Here is a 19,582-nt window from a genome sequence, read left to right as displayed (position 1 = left end):
GTAACCGAGTGTGTGCATCTGAAGTGTTCCACTGAATGACTGCCACACATTTCAGCTTTGGTGCCACCATCAATGTCATGAATACCTTCAACAACATTTTTCTTGAGCATGTCTGTAACACTGAGTAGAACCAAGTCAGAGAGAAGGCACCAGCAATTTTACATAGTGAGTGTTTCAAATTATAATCAAGTCATCACCGCTGCTCTCTGTCCTTGTCAACACTGACTATCATCCGTACTTTAAGTTTCAATAGCTTTGTTGGAGATATAAGAAGCATGAACTGAAATCTTAATATGCATCTCCCTGATTACTAAATTTGTTGAGTGACTTTTCCTACAATTAATAGGTCATTTGGATATTCGTTTTGAGGGAAATTAAGTCTGCTTGATTAGTCTTTAAAACTTTTTTGTTTGTTTTTTGTTTTTCGAGATAGGGTTTCTCTGTGTAGCCTTGGCTGTCCTAGACTTCCTTTGTAGACCAGGCTGGCCTCAAACTCACAGTGATCCTCCTGCCTCTGCCTCCTGAGTGCTGGGATTTTATTACTTAAAACTTGATGGACCTTTTCCCATGTCTTAATCCTGTTTCAATGAAAAGAAGTTCTTTAATAAATATAAATTTAAAAACAATTCCAGCTAGTTCAATCTTGTCTTTCACTTGTTAGAGCTTTTGCATATTACCATGAAATCACTGCCCCTTCTAAAAACATTTCCTTTTTTTAATTTTTGCTTACAGCTTATTTAATTGTATAATTCATCTTAAATTATGTGGTTTGTTTCTTGAGGCAAAAGTCAAGGTTCTTTTTACTTTTTTAAGTATTATTTTATATGTATAGGTGTATACATACATATAGGTATAGACCTCCATGTCTGTGCACCATGTTTGCAGGGCCAGTGAAAGATACAAGAGGATGTCATATCCCCAGAAATTAAGTTACAGACAGCCGTGAGCCATCATGTGGGTCCTTAGGCCCTCTGGAAGAGCAGCAAGAGCACTTAACTGCTGAGCCATCTCTCCAGCCCAGAGTTCACTGTTGTCCATGCACACAGACTACTGACTTGTAGCACTTGTTACAGATGACCTTTCTCCCACTACACAGCAGTGGCCACTTTGCAAAAACCTATACTCTCACTACCATGCCTCTTTTTTTCAAGTCATCATCACATTATCATAGTTTCTCAATGCATGGGATTATAAATATTTTAACCCTGACCTTTAAGATTCTTGGGGTAATCTGGGAGATTTGTGTTTTCCAAAGTTTTAAAATTGGCTTTTGTCTATGCTTGATCCCATGTTTGTGGGGCTTGCGGGGGTTTATGAGAAACTGAGGAGTCTGGCAAAATTGATGCCTAAATTTTAAGTCTCCCCAGCCCATAACCTTTCTTCTCCTTTTATTTGCCATTTATTCTTTCATTTCATGTGTGTGTACCTTACTTGCTGGGCCATCTTGCTAGCTCTGCTCATTTTCCTGAGCAATGTCCATTTTTTCCTCCTAGCATTTATTGTGGCAGTCTTGTGTGTTTTTCATCAAACTGACTGAGAGGATTAATGTAAACGGTTTATTTTCCCACTGTGTGATCTTATACATACACACACACACACACACACCACACACACACAGAGAGAGACCATATATCATAGGAATAGATATAGGAATCAATTATATATGTACTATTATAAAAGTGTACAGTTTCTTTTTTCCCCCGATCTCCCGGGAGACAGGGTTTCTCTATGTCCCCTTGGCTGGCCTGGACTTGCTTTGTAAACCAGGCTGGCTTCTACCTCATGGAGATCCACCTGCCTTTGCCTCCCCGGTGCTGTGATTACAGGCGTGTGTTACCATGCACAGCTGTTTCCTTGAAATTTTAAGGTTAATTATTTCAATTATAAAAACAGAGTTTTAATTATTTCCCAATCTGTGGTGGTTTAAATGAGAATGACCCTGTAAGTTCATATATTTGCAGGCTTAGTTCCCAGCCTGTTTCCGGTTTGGAAAAGATTAGGAGGTGTGTCCTTGTTGGAGAATGTGTGTTGCTGGGGATGCTTTGTAATTCCAAAACCCCAAGCTCAGCTACTCCCCCTCTCTCCACCCCACCCTCTGCTGCCTGTGGATTTGGGATGCAAAGTTCTTAGCTGTAGCACCATGCCTGTGTGTTTCCCACCATGATGGTTATGGACTAAACCTCAGAAATTGTAAATAAGCCCCCAAAGAGTTGCCTTGTTCATGGTGTCTCTTAACAGCAACAGAAGACTATCATACAGTGGGTGGCATAGCTGGGACAGGCTTGACCATGCTGCTTTGGAGATATGGGTTAGAAAAGTAGTTAAATGCTGTAGGTGTGGCTGAACAGCCCATCCTAGGGGAGCTTGGAAGACAGTTAATGCTGAAGGCTGATGTGGACTGTGCAGGCCCAGCTCAAGAGTTTTCGGACAGGAAGAATATTATTAGCCTACTTAGAGACAATTCTTGTGATAATTTGGCAAAGAGTGTAGCTGCTTTTTACCCTTGTCCTAAACATTTGCCTCAGGCTAGCTGAAAGGCTTTGGATTAATGTCATTGGCCAAGGAGCCTTCAAAGACAGCATGGTACAGACTGTGTCACATAGTTAATAATGATCACTTTATGCAGATCTACAATGAAAAGAACCAACTTGGACAAAGAAAAAATACAAAACGCACAGTTTGAGGAGAAAAGAGCACCAGAAAATGTAATGCTGGAGCCAAGTCTTGTGCTCAAAAGGAGCCTGCTAAGGAAAATGGAGTTGTGACCTCATGGCAAGACTTCACCAAGCCAACCTGCTACCCATGAAAGTACAAAGCATGAGACTTCCTCAGCCTAGAAACCATCAACAAGTCAACTTGTATGCAAATACAAGTTATGGATGTGGTCAAGCAGGCAGCAGAACTTGGCAGCTTCAGCCCTTTTAGTCAAGAAGTCTACGGAGAAGGGTGGGGTGGGGGTTAGGGCATCTTCTTCCTTGGTGGTTAAGGATGCCTCTGAAGCCAGGCATATTTAGCAGGGCAGTCCCTGAATGGAGGCATGAAGATGAAGATGGATTGTGTTAGAGACCCCAAGATGCTAGAGATGTCAGAATCATGGGATACCTGCCAAGGAGGGTTGCTATTAAATAAAATCTGGAATTAGCCCAAAAGAGAGAAGTGTGTTGCAGCCAACAAAACTGAAGGGACCTAGAGAGCTGGAGAACGCTTTGACATCAGACACAGGAACAGCGTTTGGAGTTATGTCCTGCTGGGTTTCATTCTTGTTTTTGTCAAGTATCTCATCATATGCTCTTCTTCCCCCCTTTTGGAATGGTAATATAGATTCTGTTCCACTGTATGTTAGAAGTATGTAATTTGCCTTTTGATTTTATAGGGAGGCTACAATTATGAGATTATCTTGAGTCTCAAAAGAAATGTTGGACTTTTAAAGTTTTGAGATTGTGACAGACTATGGGGACTTTTGAAGTTGGACTAAATGCATTTTGCATCATGATATGGCTACAAGCTTATGGGAGCCGGGCTGAATGAGAACGGCCCCACAGACTCACATATTTACATCTCTCCAGTAGATGAACTATTTGGTAAGGATTAGGTGGGTCCTTGTTGGGTAGTTGTGTCATAGGGGTGGGCTTTGGGGTTCCAAAAGCTCAAACCAGGCCCAGTCTTGAGTGCCTCCCTCTCCCTCTTTCTCTCTCTGGCTTCTGCCCGTGGATCAGGATGTAAAGCTCTCAGCTCTAGCACATGCTTGTCTGCTTCCCACCATGATGATAATGATCTAATCCTCCAAACCTGTAAGCCAACCCCCAATTAAATGCTCTCTTTTACAAGAGTTGCTTTGGTCATAATGACTTTTCACAGCAATAGATGAGTGACTAAGGCGTAATCCTTATTTATTTTCTCTTCCTTGTTGAATTGGCCAGAATTTCCAGGAACAGAAGCGATGCTGTTTCTCTCATCATGTTCCTGAACTAGAGGCAAGGGCACCCAGCAACTCACAGTAAGTCTGACAACTATACCTTTATGTTCCTTATCTTGAAGAAAAGGTTTGTTTCTACTATACTAAGAATTTCTGCCAAGAAATGTAAAAAGTTTTACCAAATACTTTTAAAATTAAGATAACCACAAACTTTCCCTTTTTATATTGTTAATATCTTTTATCTTAACCGATACACTGAGTATTAGAATAAGTTTGGACTCCTAAAACAAGCTCATCAGTTTATGACATGCTATCTTTAGTATACATGACCAGATTCAGCATGCAAATATTTTGCTGAGTTTTTAAGATCATAATTACTGACACACATTAGTAGGTTTCACAGTGACACATATTTGCTCAATATTTTGGGGACTGTATTCATATTTTGAATAGTTTGTTTCTTTTACACCCACTATGGTTCCTGACAAAGTCAGGTGACATTTTACACTTTACAATTTGTTTACAGTTTGACCTATCTGTTCTCTATTTCCTTTTTTATTCTTTTGCATTTTTTTAGGGAGGGTGGGGGGGTTTAACTCATTCTATTTGCACTTCCATTGATTTTCTTTCATTTACTGTTTGTTTTTGAGACAGTCTCATATAACCCAGGTTGGCCTTACACTTACTTCATAGCCAAGGATAATCTTGAATTGATCTTCTGGCTTCTGCCTTTCAGGTTCTTCATAAGAACCGGGCCCTTAACCACTCTCCAACTCCCCTGGCCCCCGCACCCCCACCCCATTGCAATACCTTAAAAAATAGGCCTGTGCCACCATGCTAGGTTCCCTCTTACTTTTTTCCCTGTTTTTAAATTGCACATGTATGAGTGTTTTGTCTGCATATATGTGTATGTATCACATTAGTGAAATGCTTCCTACAGAAAAAAAGAATTCTAGTCCAGACTCCCTGGGACTGGAGTCTTTGATGGTTGCAAGCTGCTATGTGGGTGCTGGGACTTGCAGCCCTGCTCTTAACCACTGAGCCATCATCTTTCCAGCCTCTCCACTAAACCAATTTTCTCAGCTCTAACTTGTTCTTATTTCTGCCTTTACTGGTGATGGATATTCTCATTAGATTTGGAATTCTAGATAAACACATGTTCCTTTTGCTCTTTTAAGAAAGCCATTCTGGCGGACTGGAGAGATGACTCAGAGGTTAAGAGCACTGGATGTTCTTCCAAAGGTCCTGAGTTCAATTCCCAGCACCTAATGGTGGCTCACAGCCGTCTGTAAGAAAGCCATTCTGCTTGCACCTGTTAGTAGTGTCAGTGATGGGTTAGCAATTTGCCTTCTGTTGGTACCTGGACAGCATGACTGGTAGTTCTGGTAGCATTCCTGATTTGTTTGGTTTGGTTTTTTGAGTTGGGGGGTCACAACATGTATCCCTGGCTGGTCTCGAACTCAAAATTCACGAAGAAATTTTCAAGTGGCTCAACTGTCAGCCAAGTGGCTCAACTGTAAGCCATTTTGCCAATGGTAGGTCAATTATGTTTGATTGGAATAATCTTTAAAAATATCTCGAGACAGTAACCTAACAGCATCCCTTTGCATTGGAGTTACAGGACATTGGATGCTGGGAAAGAAATATAGATCTTCTGCAAGAGCAGCGCATGCTCATAAATGCTAATCTCTTCAACCCATGAAAATTATTCTTAATCATTATTACTGAGTACAGAATTGTTTGATAGAGTCTTGATACATAATCTATGCTGACTTCAAATTCAAGATCCCCCTGCCTCAGACTACAGAGTGCTGGAGGTGTATGTGTGACCTCACTATCCATCTCTTAATGGTACTTAGTAAGTCCAACTTAAAATTGTAAGAATTTCCCCCACCACCCACAGTTGGCAAACATAGTGTAAGTTCTTTTTTGTTTTGTCTTTCAAAACAGGGTTTCTTTGTGTAACAGCCCTGGCTGTCCTGGACTCACTTTGTAGGCCAGGCTAGCCTCACAGAGATCCACCTGCCTCCCAAGTGCTGGGATTAAAGGTGTGTGCCACAACTGCCCTGCAGTGTAAGCTATTTTGACAATTAAAATTTCCATGTGATCAAAAGTTAAAGCAAGTGAGATCTTTATTCTCATAAATCTATAGCAAATTATTTACCAATTTAAGATATAGCCTCATTCAGACCTTAAATGCAAAAGCAATTTCCACATCAAAATCTATTTACTGGGCAGCTAAACAGCTTTCACCTAGCTCTATACTTGGAAATAATCAATATGTAACATAACACATTAAAAGACAAATGTGAAAAGAACTGTATAAATGTGTTCTAAGTAATGAATATGCTCAAATAAAACCACATGCTTATAGACCATTATTTGCATTTGGCAGCTCTTAACCGTGTGAAAGGACATCTTCCAATATAAAAACTAAAATCTCATTACAGATCAGCATTAACAGATGAGTACTTACAAACAAATTTGATAGTCGACACTGAAAACGCTAACTTTGAATCTTAAGTAAAATGTTATTCTTTCTGAAAGAATTCCATTCCAGTGATTAAAACAAAAGCAAAAAACAAACAAAACCAAACCCCCACCAAATCGTACTTAATCATTTTATTACAATTTTTATATGTGTGAAAAACTCCGCAATACAGGTTTGTCTTTTGAACTAAGACGGGTGTGATGTGTCGTGTCTGCGCATCTTGTATCCACAAAGTTTATTTCTCACTATCATCTGCACTTTCTTCAAGTTACTCTTGTGACTCCTTTCTATAAAACTGAAAGAACAGCAAGAAACCAAAAAGAACCATGCCATCGCGCCTTTACATGTGCACCTCTCGAAATCTTAGTAACCTTTCCAACCAATGACATTTTCACTTTCATTTATGTCATTTCTCCCCTCTTCACCCCATCACTAACTAATGTCAACTGTTCTAGGTTTCCTAAATTCTGCAGAGGCATTCCTCCATATTGAGCAATAAGCCTGTCTATTAGGAACAAAAAGAGAAGGAAGCTGCGCACGCAGAGGCAGGTGGAGCTCTGTGAGTTTGAGGCCAGCCTGGGCTGTTACACAGAGAAACCCTGTCTCGAAAAAACAAAAATGAAAACTTTTATAGTGTTTTTCATGACTTCTCAAAGGCTCTGTGATACACTTTAAGTAGCCCCCAGCCCCACCCCAGCCACCCCACTGGCAAGCAGACAGCTGGTGTAGTACAAGAGGAAAGGATGCGGATGGCCGGCTGGGATGAACTAGCTCAGAGATAAAGAAGTACCCAGTTCAAAGTATGAACTTCTATTATGTTGACATCTGCAATGAACGGGAAAGCAATGTGCTTAAAGCTGTTGACACCTTGGCACACACCTGATCAGTTTTCAAATTACTAGGAATCATGTGTTCCTGTTATGCAAGTCATTAAAATAATGAGTGAGATAAAAGCAGATTTAAAAAAAAGATCAATTAATGATGGCTTCTGAAATTGTAACTTTAATTGTCTATTTGAGAAAATGCTAAGTATTCAATCACGTGTCTGCTGCATACAATGTAATAATTATCTCAAAAAACCCATATGACTGCAAAACTATTGCTACCAGACTTATATAATTAACAGGTAAAAAACAAACACTTGTCATTTCAAAGAAATGATACTTGTAGCCAATGATGAAATTCAAGATGTAAAGAGTAAAAATTTAAACATGGCCACCTTGTAAATCTTCTAATAACTCAGCCCAGTTTTAAGGTGTCTGCTAATGGACTGCCATGGTGAACAGAATTCTTCTATCTATTAACATTTGGATGGATTTGGATCTATACAATTCAGCTAAACCATTTTCCAAATGACCGTCTATCACCAAGTCATGCATAAACCCATGCATGCAAAGTGTCAGGTCTACTTTAATATAGAAAAAACAATCTTATAGTCTGTATTACAATTTTCAAAAAAGCTCCCAGAAACGTTCACAATTACATAAAATGGCTATTTTTAAAAATGTATTTGATATAGAATCTCACTATGTAGCCCTCGCTGGCCTGGAATTCACTGTGGAGACCAGGGTGGATCTGAACTCACAGAGTTGTACCTACCTCTTCCTTCCCAGTGTTGGGTATTAGAGATGTGTGCACTACGCCCAGCAAAGACACATTTTCTTTTTTTTTAATTTTGTAAAGATACAGATACGGGCAAAGATACTTGTTCCCAAGACTGACTACCTGAGTTGGCTCCCCAGATCCAACACTGTAGAAGCAGAAGCAAAGAACCAGCTACCAAAAGTTGTACTGACTTTTACAAACACACACACACACACACACACACACACACACGGAAATTTAAAAATACAAACACAGATTTTCTTCATATATTTCAGCCAATGGCATGAATCAAAACAGACCGAACGTGACACCCAGCAGACAGGGGTAGAGAGGGGCAGAGGGGCAGAGAAGGACAGAGAGGCAGAGGCAGGCAGATCCCTGGAGTTCCAGACAAGCTTTGTCTACACAGAAAGTTCCGAGTCATCCTGTCTCAAAAACAAGCAAACAAAACACAAATAACTAACCAGAATGAAACAAAGAGGGTTAAGAACTTAGCTGTCTTCTGTGCAGACTTTAGGTTTACATATATGAATAACAACATTCTTCTCAATAACGTACGAAATTATTTTTCATGAATAATCATTTATGCTAAACTATAATGACTATTGTTTCAAATAAATAAGCCTAGAAGTTCTTACGTTTGTAGCTGTCCTGGTCTGGGATAGTTTAATGCTCTTGTAACAGAACTCCTTCATGGGGAAATAGCTGGGTTAAAGCCTCCCTGCCACCAAAAGCATGCTCCTTTTGGGTTATGCACAAAACTTCTACTGGTCTTTCCTTACACAGGGCAAGGAAATGTGGGAAGACTCTCTCTGGCCAGTGATTCAGGAGATTAGAAATACTTTGCAAATCACTGTGCTACACACACGAGTACAGGGCTGGAAGGGACAAGAGCCTATGCCTCTTTTTCTGCTGCATGACAAGTTCCTAAGAAGACCCAGATATCTTCCTCTACCAAACCAGTGGCCTTGGTGAGTGCTGCTTCTCTGTCTTTTCACTTTAGAATGGGCATCTACATTTTTGGTCTTGTACTTCCCGTAGTAGAATAAAGACCACCTCAGTTTTTCCGTCTTACTAATCAAATGGAGATTCTACTTCAGAAAACAGCTGTAAAAATTACACTTTACCTACTAATAACCCCAACTTTGAAAGTAACCAACTCAGTTTTCAGAATAAAGTGATACACAGAAGGACAGGACAGTGATCTTGACTTCTCTTTCCTACTTTCATAGGTCTTATTTTTCCTAGAGAAAATAAGCCCTGAAATGGTTATTTCTAGTTACAATAGAAGTGGTTGCCAGTGGCTATAATTTTGTACCTGAACAAACTAAACCGCAGGAGACTCAGGAGTCCAAACACACCCCACTAAGCCATGTCTTACCTACTGACACTGAAATTAATTCTGAAACTTTTGTCTCAGAAATACTCAATAGGAGTTTAGTTGTATAAAAATACCTGGACATTTCTCTCTTTCTTCTTTCTGTTTTGTTTGTTTTTGCTTTTTGGAGACAGGGTTTCCTCTGTGTAGCCTGGCTGTGCTAGGATCACAGGCGTGCACAACTGCACGGCTCCAGGTCTAGATTTAAGTAGCAAAATAGCTCTGGGTTATTCTCAAGTCCATTTCCTTTAGTTGCTGAAACTAATTAACAAAGGGTGGGTGAGCAGGGAGTGGGGAATTAATTAACAAGGGTCGGTCTATATTTGGAGAAAAAAAAAGCTACTATCTATGTATGCGCACTTACCTCTCATCCAAAATAACCACGAAAAGGCCATCTCCCCCCAATGGCCTTCTCTACTCTGCAGCTTCCATCTCTAATGGCCCTACCTCCTGTCCACATACAGTACAGTGATGGTCCCTGTGGGTGAAAAGGTGGCCAGAGCAGCTGGCCCTTAGTTTAGCCTGCAAGTTTTTTTAAAAATGTAAACACAGTTACCATGTGACAACCCCATTCCTAGCTACACCCTAGGGAACTGAGAGCCTATGGCCATGCAACCTGTGAGCAGAACTGTCCACAGGGTCAAGAAGGAAAATGATCAAACAGCCATCAGGCAGCGAGCACTTCTACAATGGAACATTATTTAGCCATAAAAGCAATGGAGTACTAAAACATACTGAAATGAAGTTACAACACAGATGAAACCTGAATACATCAAGAGGCCCAGGAGCCACAGAGCTGTTAATCCCTGCAGCCTCTCTGTGAGTTTGAGGCCAGCTAAAGCTACACAGTGACACACTGTCTCAAAATTTAAAAAGAAAAAGAAACTAGTTACAAAAAGACCACATCATCTGCACTTTTATTTACATAAAACGTGCACAAACAGGCCAATCCATGGAGACAGAAAAAAACAGATTAATGATCTCCTCTACAGCTTATACTAGGGGGAAACAGAAAGAAAAAAATGGAACAGGGCACTGAGTGTGTGTGTGTGGACCAGTCAGATGGACTGACGGACATCTAAAGTGGACTGTGGTGATAGCACTGTGGACCATATGGTATGTGAATTGCATCTCATAAAGTTGCCTTTAAAGGTAAGGTTTGGGACAGAGTGATAGCTCAGCAGTTAGGAGCATTGGCTGCTCTCAAAGAAGACCTGGGTTCAATTCTCAGCACCCACAAGGTAGCTCACAGCCATCGTTTATTCCAGTTCTAGGGGAACTGGCTTCCAAAGACACTATTTGATTCTCTTCCTCAAAAGCATCTGGGTTCTACCTACTTTGCCATTTTGACTTCTCCCAAAACGAACTCCACATTTGTGACCTAAGGCCCCCGGTGACTCCCGCTTCCACCTCAAATCCCTAGAGACCTACTCTAAGCAAAAACGTTCACTGGGTTTTTCTAGCTTACCCACAGAAACTAATCCTAATTTAAATAATCAATTATGATAAGTCACAAGAATGTTATAGCAGGGTCCCTACAGGGGACAAAACAATTAGACATTCTTTTTCAGTTGTCAGTAAAACTTCAACCAAGAAAATAATACTGGAGAAGCACACCCTATCCAAACAATGCACCGACATTTTTATTTAAATGTCCTAAAGGATCTGTGAAATCATAATGTCAAACAGTAACTTATAAAAAAAGTCTCTGTGCCTAACTGGCAAGCAGATATAGTTTAAGAATGTACTGTAACATAAACACTTTTAAAATGGGACTGGTTCTGGGTCAAAATTTTCCCTTGATGCAAGAACATTTTTTTTACAAAAGCAGAGTTTTTGTTGTGCTGGCCTAGAATTTAGATGCCTCTGCTTACTGAGTGCTGGGATTAAAGAGGCTTCAAGCTCAAGCACATCTTTTGCTCAGCCAAAGCAAACTTTAACTGACAGACAAAACTGAGTATTCTTAGGTACAATATGGGGTTTTTACATGTATGTACACTGTGAAATGGTTGAACGTTCTGAACTCACAAATGTTATCTCACAAGGCTACCCTATGTTCTCTTCACGGTTTTCAATAGTGACTACCACGATGGAAGTCTTCTGGAATTTATTCTAGGTATAATTACGTATCTTTTATTGGTCCACTTTCATCAAGGATACACACAAAAAAATATAACCACAGTTATTCTGCTAGGCAACTCTGCAAAATAGCAACACTTGAATTTTAGTTATATTAGTATGCAGTATCACTGAAAACCAAAGTAGACTGTCAAACAGTGATGGCTCACACCTCTAATGCCAGCACTCCGAAGGCAGAGACAGAGGCAGGTGGATCTGAGTTCCAGGCCCGACTGGTATACAGATTAACTTCTAGGACAGCCAACGCTACACAGAGAAACCTTGTTTCAAAAATCTTTTAAAAACTTTTTTAAAGACTGAAATTATCACTAGAAATAGTCTTTGACAACTATTTGAACAGGTCTAGATCTGGAGAGGAAGGGAGGAACTGGCAATATTTCCGAGTAACAGGAAGATGTCAAGGAAAGTAGTTTTCAACCAGATTAAATAACATGAAATAGTTTTCAATTGGATTAAAGCGCAAGAACGTAACAAAACTACTAGTAAACTGTATGTTCAACACAGGAGGAGCAGGAAGGTTAGAAAACTCTGAAAAGTCACTTGTTTATACTGAGCTCCTTGAGTGTCTTATCTTTGGATTCCTGGTGCCTGGCAAAGCAGTCAATAAACACTTGCTCTATGGGGGGGGGGGGGGAGAATAACAATGTATCTTGACAAGAATTCTTACCCAAAAAGGAGGGAGTTGGGAGTGGTGGTGACAGAAGCTAGAACCAAATACTCAACAGTAACACAGCTTAGGCTACTTTCTCCCTTTTCTCTGCAACTCTCACTCTACTTGGTAAGTTTAAGTATCTGTAATGATATAAAGGTATAGCTGATTTCAAGGGTTATAGATCTGTTTAAAATACATGGGTCTGCTATCAGGTACTTATGAAAAATTAAAAATATGAACAAACAGACACAACCAGACTTAAATTTAATTTAAATTGGAAAATACATGGAAACAGAAGTGGGCTGAAATTCCCTTCTCTGCAGACCAAGATATAAAAATTTTAAATAACTCTTATTTCCCTGAGAGCCAGCCATGCACTAAAAGCGTATATATATTTTTTTCTAACTAAATTTCTCACAGACCCATCGAGATGTTCCTATCAGTTAAAGACCACAAAGTCCCGAGTAGTGAACACAGCAAGCAGCAGGGGGCCTCCCAGGAATAACTTGATACTAAAGAAAAAGGTAAATAAGAAAGAGTTCCTGGTTTAAAAAAAAAAACAAAACTACTGCTTCTTTCTCAGTCTTAAGGCTGCTGAAAGACTTTAACATCTCAAGCAAACATGCAGAGGTTTTTTTGTTTTGTTTAGTTTTTTTTTTTTTACAACGGATAGATAATGCTGTACTTTAGTTGCAGAAAAGTCAACCCTCCCCACACAACCCTCTTCAGTAAACAAACACAAACTGCTTCGCTATAGTAAACAAAAGCAGCACACACATTCATTTGGTGTTTGACAAAGAGGACTCTTAATCATTCAAAACCACAATTCTTCTTTACACATTCCCCAAACAATTAGTGACGACATAAATTTTAGAGTAAAAGGGCTCTTTTGAGCAAGAACCGCCTTCAACTTTGAATAGTATCCCGCAATGGATCAATACAGCTGACTACTGGTCTCTCCATCTCTTCAATTTCCTCCTTATGTACCCACCAACACAAAACTAATCAATAAAGCGTGAGAGCCCAGAACTTCAAATGCTGTGAAGACTTGTAAAATACCCTTTAAGCCCAAGAGATATTTTACAACAGTCATTTACTAAGTTTGTGCAGAAATGAAACTCAGCTCAAACATGTTAAAAATTTAAGCCCCCAAATCAATCCCTTCAGCATATGTATCCGGGCGTTTCGTATTTCTAACGGACATTCCAACCTGATCCAAGATTTTTTGTTTTTTTACTATTTTTTTTGTACGCCAGATAATAAATGGCATACTAGTCATCCCATCCTCTCCTCGATCCGTTCTAGCGCATCAAGGAAAAAAAAAATGCAAACGATCTGAGAGCCATACTAGGGTTTTTCTAAAATTCACTACCGGGACGAGAATCGGAGGCGGCCAAGGGCAACGCACAAAGAGAACAGAGAAATACACATCCCACGGACACACAAAGCCCAGCGGCAGGCATCCTCACCCCTTCTTCGGAAGGGTCTGCGGAGGCCTGCAGAGCGCCCAAGCCGAGCCCCACCGCCTCCTGGGAAAGCTGTACCGGCCGATGGGCCCCGGGCCTCGGCCCAGCTTCCCCGCCGGCCCGCCCGCGCTCCGAGCCTCCCGGGCCACTCCAGCCCGCTCGCCCGCCCTCGTCCCGGGGTTCGGTTTGAGCGGGAAGGGCCCCGCAGCCTGGCGGGGAAGGCGAGCCGACGCCGCACTCACCCTCCAGCAGGCGGGTGATGAGGCTGTCCACGTTCAGCTCCCCGTCCGCCATCTTGTCGGCACTAGACTCTCCTCCCCGCAGCGGGAACAAGGGCTTCTCGGCGGCGGTGGCGGCGGCGGCGGCGGCGGCGGCTCCGCGTTCTCACCTACGAGTCACGCGGCGTTCCGACCCCGGCTCCAACTCCCCCTGGGCGCGGGCCCTCCCCCCACCCCCTCCCCGCCGAGCAGCGAGAGCGCGCGCACACGCCCGGCGGCAGCCACTGGAAATAAATAAATAAACAAGCGGAGCCCTACGGTCCGGGCCGCGTCAGACCCCAGCCGCCACGGCCTCCTCCACCTCCTTCCGCCTCCTTCTCCTCCTCCTCCTCCTCGGCACCGCCCAGCTCCGCAAAGCTCGCCCGCACCGCGGGTAGCCCCGCCCCTAGCGTCACTCCCTCTCCTCCGCCCTTGCCCGCCGCCCCGCCGTGCGCAGCCGCGCACGCGCGCCACGTCCCCCTCCTGCCGCTCCAGCTCCCCGCCCTCGCCTCCGCCGCTGCTAACACGCAGGCGCGGCTCCCTCCCTCTCCAACTCCGCGGCGCCCAATTGTCGCGACTGCGCAGGCGCAGGGCGGAGCCAACCTTGCTGCGCCGGGAGCGCGGCCGATCCGGCGTAGGCACGGATGACCTTCCTTTTCTCAGCTCCCTAGGGCCTGGTGGTTCCGCAGAGTTAGCGATTGCGTTCTTCCCGACTTGCTTTTTCTTTTCTTGGCTTTAGTCACTGGTTTTGCAAACAGTTCCTCAGTGTTTCAGTTAACCCGGAAACGTGGGCTGCAGTTACCCACGTTGGGACCCCAGGTTGGTTGGAAGCAGGAAAGACACTTCTGAAAAATTGCAAATCAGGGGCTCTTTATGTGTCAGCAGTGAGTGTGGCTGATTCGCCAGGTGACCCTAAACGAAACAAGAGTCAAAGGAGGCCTCAGGCAACAGTAATAAGATTTTATACGCTCCCAGTTTTTGCTCTGTAGCCCTTTTATGTCCTAAATCTTCATATACTCAGGATACCACTTTCCTATAGTGCTTTTCTGTTCATCGCTCTATTATATAGCTTAATCCTCTTATCTTGTAATGGTTTAAACATTTTCCTCCTGTACCCGCTTCCTAGAGAATAAAATCACATTTGCTGGGCATGAGACATCTGTAATCCTTGCATTTGGGAGACGGAGACAAAAGATCCAGAAGCTCAAGGTCATGTCAGCTACATGAGGGGGTGTGGGGGAGTGTCAGCTTGCAGTACAGGACCTCCGGTCTCAAGAAACCAACCGAGTGCACCACATTGACCTTTGTGTCCGCACCCTCCAGGTTATCTGCCTCATTCAAGTCAGGGAGAAGTGGAAACTCCCGGACTTGGAAAGGGCCGCTGCTCATCTTTCCTTCTAGCATAGAGTAGCCACGGAAGAGATCTAGGCAAAGATTTGAGGGGCTCAAGTCAAAGCCTTTACCTATTCCCAAACCAGTGCTTTCCCAGAGCTCAATGATACTAAGAGCGCAAGGCAGGGAACTTCGCTCGCTCACAAACCACTAGTACCTAACACTGTATCCTGGCACTATTTTAGATGCCATATGCAGGCTTACCTCACTTAATGCTTAAAGCAAGCCCTAGGAGGCAGATACCATTATTACCTCTACCTTTTGAATAGGATTATTTGAGACACTGGGTTAATTGTCTCACTCCAAACAAACTCCCAGCTGGGACTGAAGCCCAGGAATCTGGTGCTAGAATGCATACTACATTGCATTATTCTTTGTCAAACACCCATATGCTTTGTCATAAGCTTGGGGAGTAGAAACTAAGGTGTGTGTGTGTGTGTGTGTGTGTGTGTGTGTGTGTGTGCGCGCGTATACACATTGTCTAATCAACTGCTTACACATCCAAATGAACACTAGAATTTCCTTATGCCTCTGTTAATTGTTTCTCTATTTTAGAATACTAGTGTAGGTTACACAGACTCTGACGTAATCTGTGAAAACTACAGTTTGCTTTGAAGACTTTCAGAGGTTAAGAGGTGCCTCATTTACACTATACTTTATTCAAGTACACTTCTTTTATGCTCAACTTTATTCCAGAAGAACATGTTTAAGTTAACTTAAATAAATGCTTGCAGTTGGGGTAAATTAAAAACAAATACAGGGGTTGGAGAGATGATGGTTCAGAGGTTAAGAGCACTGGCTGCTTTTGCGGAGGGCTTGGCTTCGATTCCCAGCACCTGCATGGTGACTCAACTCACAACCATCTCTAACTTCACTTCTGATGGGGAAAAAAAAAAAAAAAAAAAAAAAAAAAAAAAAAAAAAAAAGGAAAGGGTATGACTGCTCCTAGGTTTTGCGGAGGTTTGTCGTAGATAAAAGGAAGAGCATAGTTAGAAGCAGAGACATCTGTGAAAGTCCAGAGTGAATATGACCGTGAACCAAATGAGGGGAAGACGAGGGCCAGGTATAGCAGCCAAGAGGGCAAAAGGTTAAAACAAACAAACAAAACACAAAGCAAGCAAACAAACAAACAAACAAAAAAAGAATTCAGGATTCTTCAGATTTTGAAGTCAAAGTATTTGTACAAATTGTTTTTTCCAGTAAATCTTTTTTTTAAATTTATTTATCTTTATTTTATGTTCATTGGTGTTTTGCTGCATGTATGAGGGTGCCAGGCCCTCCTGGAACTGGAGTTACAGACAGATGTGAGCTGCCATGCAGGTGCTGGGAATTGAACTCAGGACCTCTGGAAGAGTAGCCAGTGCTCTTAACCACTGAGCCATCTCTCCAGCCCCCACAAAAGGTTTAACATCTAATCAGTTCAGGTCAGATTTGCTACAGAAAGTAGGCATCCCTATCCTTTTTATATTCCCAGAGTAAACAGTATCTCTTGAAGAACATATGGAAAGTGGAAACATGAAGACCACCTATAATCTCACCAGCCATAAATTATCATTTTCCCGGTCTTATTTCTGAGTCATGGTTGTTGGGCACTTCCTAGCACATTATCAGCTCAGGGAAATGTCTTGAGTCACTTGCGTTGAAATCTTTGAGTAATTTCAGGAATTTCTTTGAAGGAAAACAAGGTTTGGGCCATCTCATAGTTTAGAGTCTTAATGAGATTGTGATCATAGCTCTGCTTACTAATAATGTCACGACACTTAAGTGTCCATTAAGTAAAGGTAGCCTAGCACTCGGAGAAACCAAACCTTCATTGTACTGAGACCAGAACAATGTCCCTGTGGGCTGTCCCCAAAGAAGACACTTGGGACCCAAACACCAGCCTTGAGACTGACTGTAGTAAGCATAACCAAGATGGTGTGGGGCAAGGATTACCTTTCATTGTCAACTCAGCTGACTATAGAACCATTTGGGACACACATCTCTAGGCATGTCTGTGAAAGTTTTTCCAGAGAGATTTACCTGAGGAGGTACTCACCCTGAATGTAGACTGCACTATCCCGTTACCTAGGGCCCCTGACTTAGTAAAAAGGGAAGAGGGGAAGCCAGCTGAGTATCAATATTCATTTCCTTCTACTGCTTCACTGTAGAAGCAATGTGACCAGCCTCCTTGTACCAAAACCTCTATACCTTCCCTACCATCATGGACTGTATCTCTTAAACTGTGAGACAAAATAAGCCCTTCCTCCCTGACATCACTTTTGTCACAGTAACTTACATAGATGCTTTCCTTACATGCCTCTCAATATGGGCCAATAGCTAATATACTATGAGAGTAAGTAAATATAGGTAGCCAAGTATGAGAGTCATGCTGTACAGAGCTCTGTTGCCCTAGCTTATCCCAGTATTTATTCATTTAATTAGACTGGGTCTTGTAGTAGAAGTTTGGCTTTCTTTAAAAACTCAGATTTTGTTGTTATTGTTGTTTGTTTTTTCCTTTTATAATTTTTTTTCCAGAGAGGGTTTCTCTGTGTAGCCTTGGCTGTCCTGGATGTCCTTTGTTCACCAAGGTGGCCTTGAACTCACAGATACACTGGTCTCTGCCTCCCTCTGTGCTGGGATTATAGGTATGCACCCCCATGCCCATTTTAAGATTCTTTTCTTTTTCTTAATAATTTTATTTTATGTGAATTGGTGTTTTGCCTTCATGTGTGAGGATGCCTGATCCCCTTGGAACTGTAGTTATAGACGGTTGTGAGCTGCCATGTGGGTACTGGGTATTAAACAAGGTACTCACCCAAGATTTCTTTTCTTTTTTTATTCATTCATTCTTTCTTTTCTTTTCCTTTCCTTTTTCTTTCTTTCCTCTGTTTCTCTTTCTTTCTTTTGGGGGAGGTGGTTTCAAGACAAGGCTTCTATGTGTGTAACCCTGGCTTCCTGGACTCCCTTTGTAGACCAGGCTGGCCTCAAATTCTCAGATGAGAGATCTTCCTGCCTCCACCTCCCAAGTGCTGGGATTAAAGGCATGTGCCACCATGCCTGGCTGCCAAGATATTTTTCCCTTAAGATTTAGTTTAGATGTTATTTTAGTGCACATATGATAAAATAATCAGCATCGCAAAGCTATCAGTTTCCCAAGAAGCAATGGTGATTTGAATGAGAATTGGTTCCCACAGGCTCATGTGTTTGAACACTTGGTCCTCAGTTGGTGGAACTGTGTTTGGAAGGATTAGAAGATGTGGCCTGGGGTTGGCTTTGAGGTTTCAGAAGGCTTGTGCCATTGTCATTCCAAGTCTCTCTCTCTCTCTCTCTCTCTCTCTCTCTCTCTCTCTCTCTCTTTGTTTGTTTTGTTTTTGTTTTTTGGTTTTATTTTTGGTTTTGGTTTTTCAAGACAGGGTCTCTCTCTATGTAGCCTTGGCTGTCCTGGACTTGCACTGTAGATCAGGCTGGCCTTGAACTCAGAGATCTGCCTGCCTCTGCCTCCCGAGTGATGGGATTAAAGGTATGCACCACCACGCCCAGCCAAGTCTTTCTCTTTTCTATGCCTCCTTGTTGTCTTAAAATGTGAGCTCTCAGCTGGGCAGTGATGGCACATGCCTTTAAAGGCAGTACTCAAGAGGCAGAGGCCTGTAGATCTCTGGCTTCAAAGCCAGCCTGGTCTACAGAGTGAGTTCCAGGATAGCCAGTACTACACAGAGAAACCCTGTCTTAAACAAAACAAAACAAACAAACAGACCACCAAAAAGAAAGATGTAAACTCTTAGCTAGTGCTTTAGATCCATATCTGTCCCAGACTGTGCTCCCCACCATAATAATCATAGACTCTAAGTCTCAGAAACTGTGAGCCCCAAATTGAACACTTTCTTTTATAAGTTGCCTTGGTCATGGTGTCTTAACACAGCAATAGAAAAGTAATTAAGAGAAGATGTGGTGGCTCAGGCCTTTAATCTCAGCACTGGGAAGGCAGAGGTGGGCAGATCTCTATGAATTCTAGGACAGCCAGAGCCAAACAATTAGACCCTGTCTCAAAAACAAAACAAGACAGACAGAAAGAAAGAAAGAAAGAAAGAAAGAAAGAAAGAAAGAAAGAGAAACTATGAGACACATTCTCAGTTATTTTATATACTCCCCATTTTTAATACTTAAACACACATATATACTTTTATAATACACAAACTACTCTCCCCTAGTCCAAAATAATTAAAGTAAATATAACCAAATATGCCTCTTCCCTGACCATGGGCAAAGACTTCTCCTTTATCCTGGCACCCAAAAGAGATACACAG

At 42.0% G+C, this 19,582-nt stretch overlaps 1 protein-coding gene across 1 annotated transcript in view; it reads right to left on the bottom strand.

The window, feature by feature from the left end:
• Window positions 1-14,244, bottom strand: part of PPP1CB (protein phosphatase 1 catalytic subunit beta) — a 30,571-nt gene extending 16,327 nt beyond the window's left edge. The window contains exon 1 of the mRNA XM_084792767.1: window positions 13,890-14,244. Coding sequence (XP_084648893.1) covers window positions 13,890-13,941 — 52 coding nt within the window. The 5' untranslated portion in view covers window positions 13,942-14,244. The remainder of the gene's footprint in view (window positions 1-13,889) is intronic.
• Window positions 14,245-19,582: the final 5,338 nt, after the last annotated feature.

The sequence above is a fragment of the Acomys minous genome, assembly GCF_964271855.1.
Source record: "Acomys minous genome assembly, chromosome: 8".
Taxonomy (NCBI): Eukaryota; Metazoa; Chordata; class Mammalia; order Rodentia; family Muridae; genus Acomys; species Acomys minous.
Note: the sequence above shows the minus strand (reverse complement) of the source record. Positions and strands in the feature narration are given on the sequence as shown.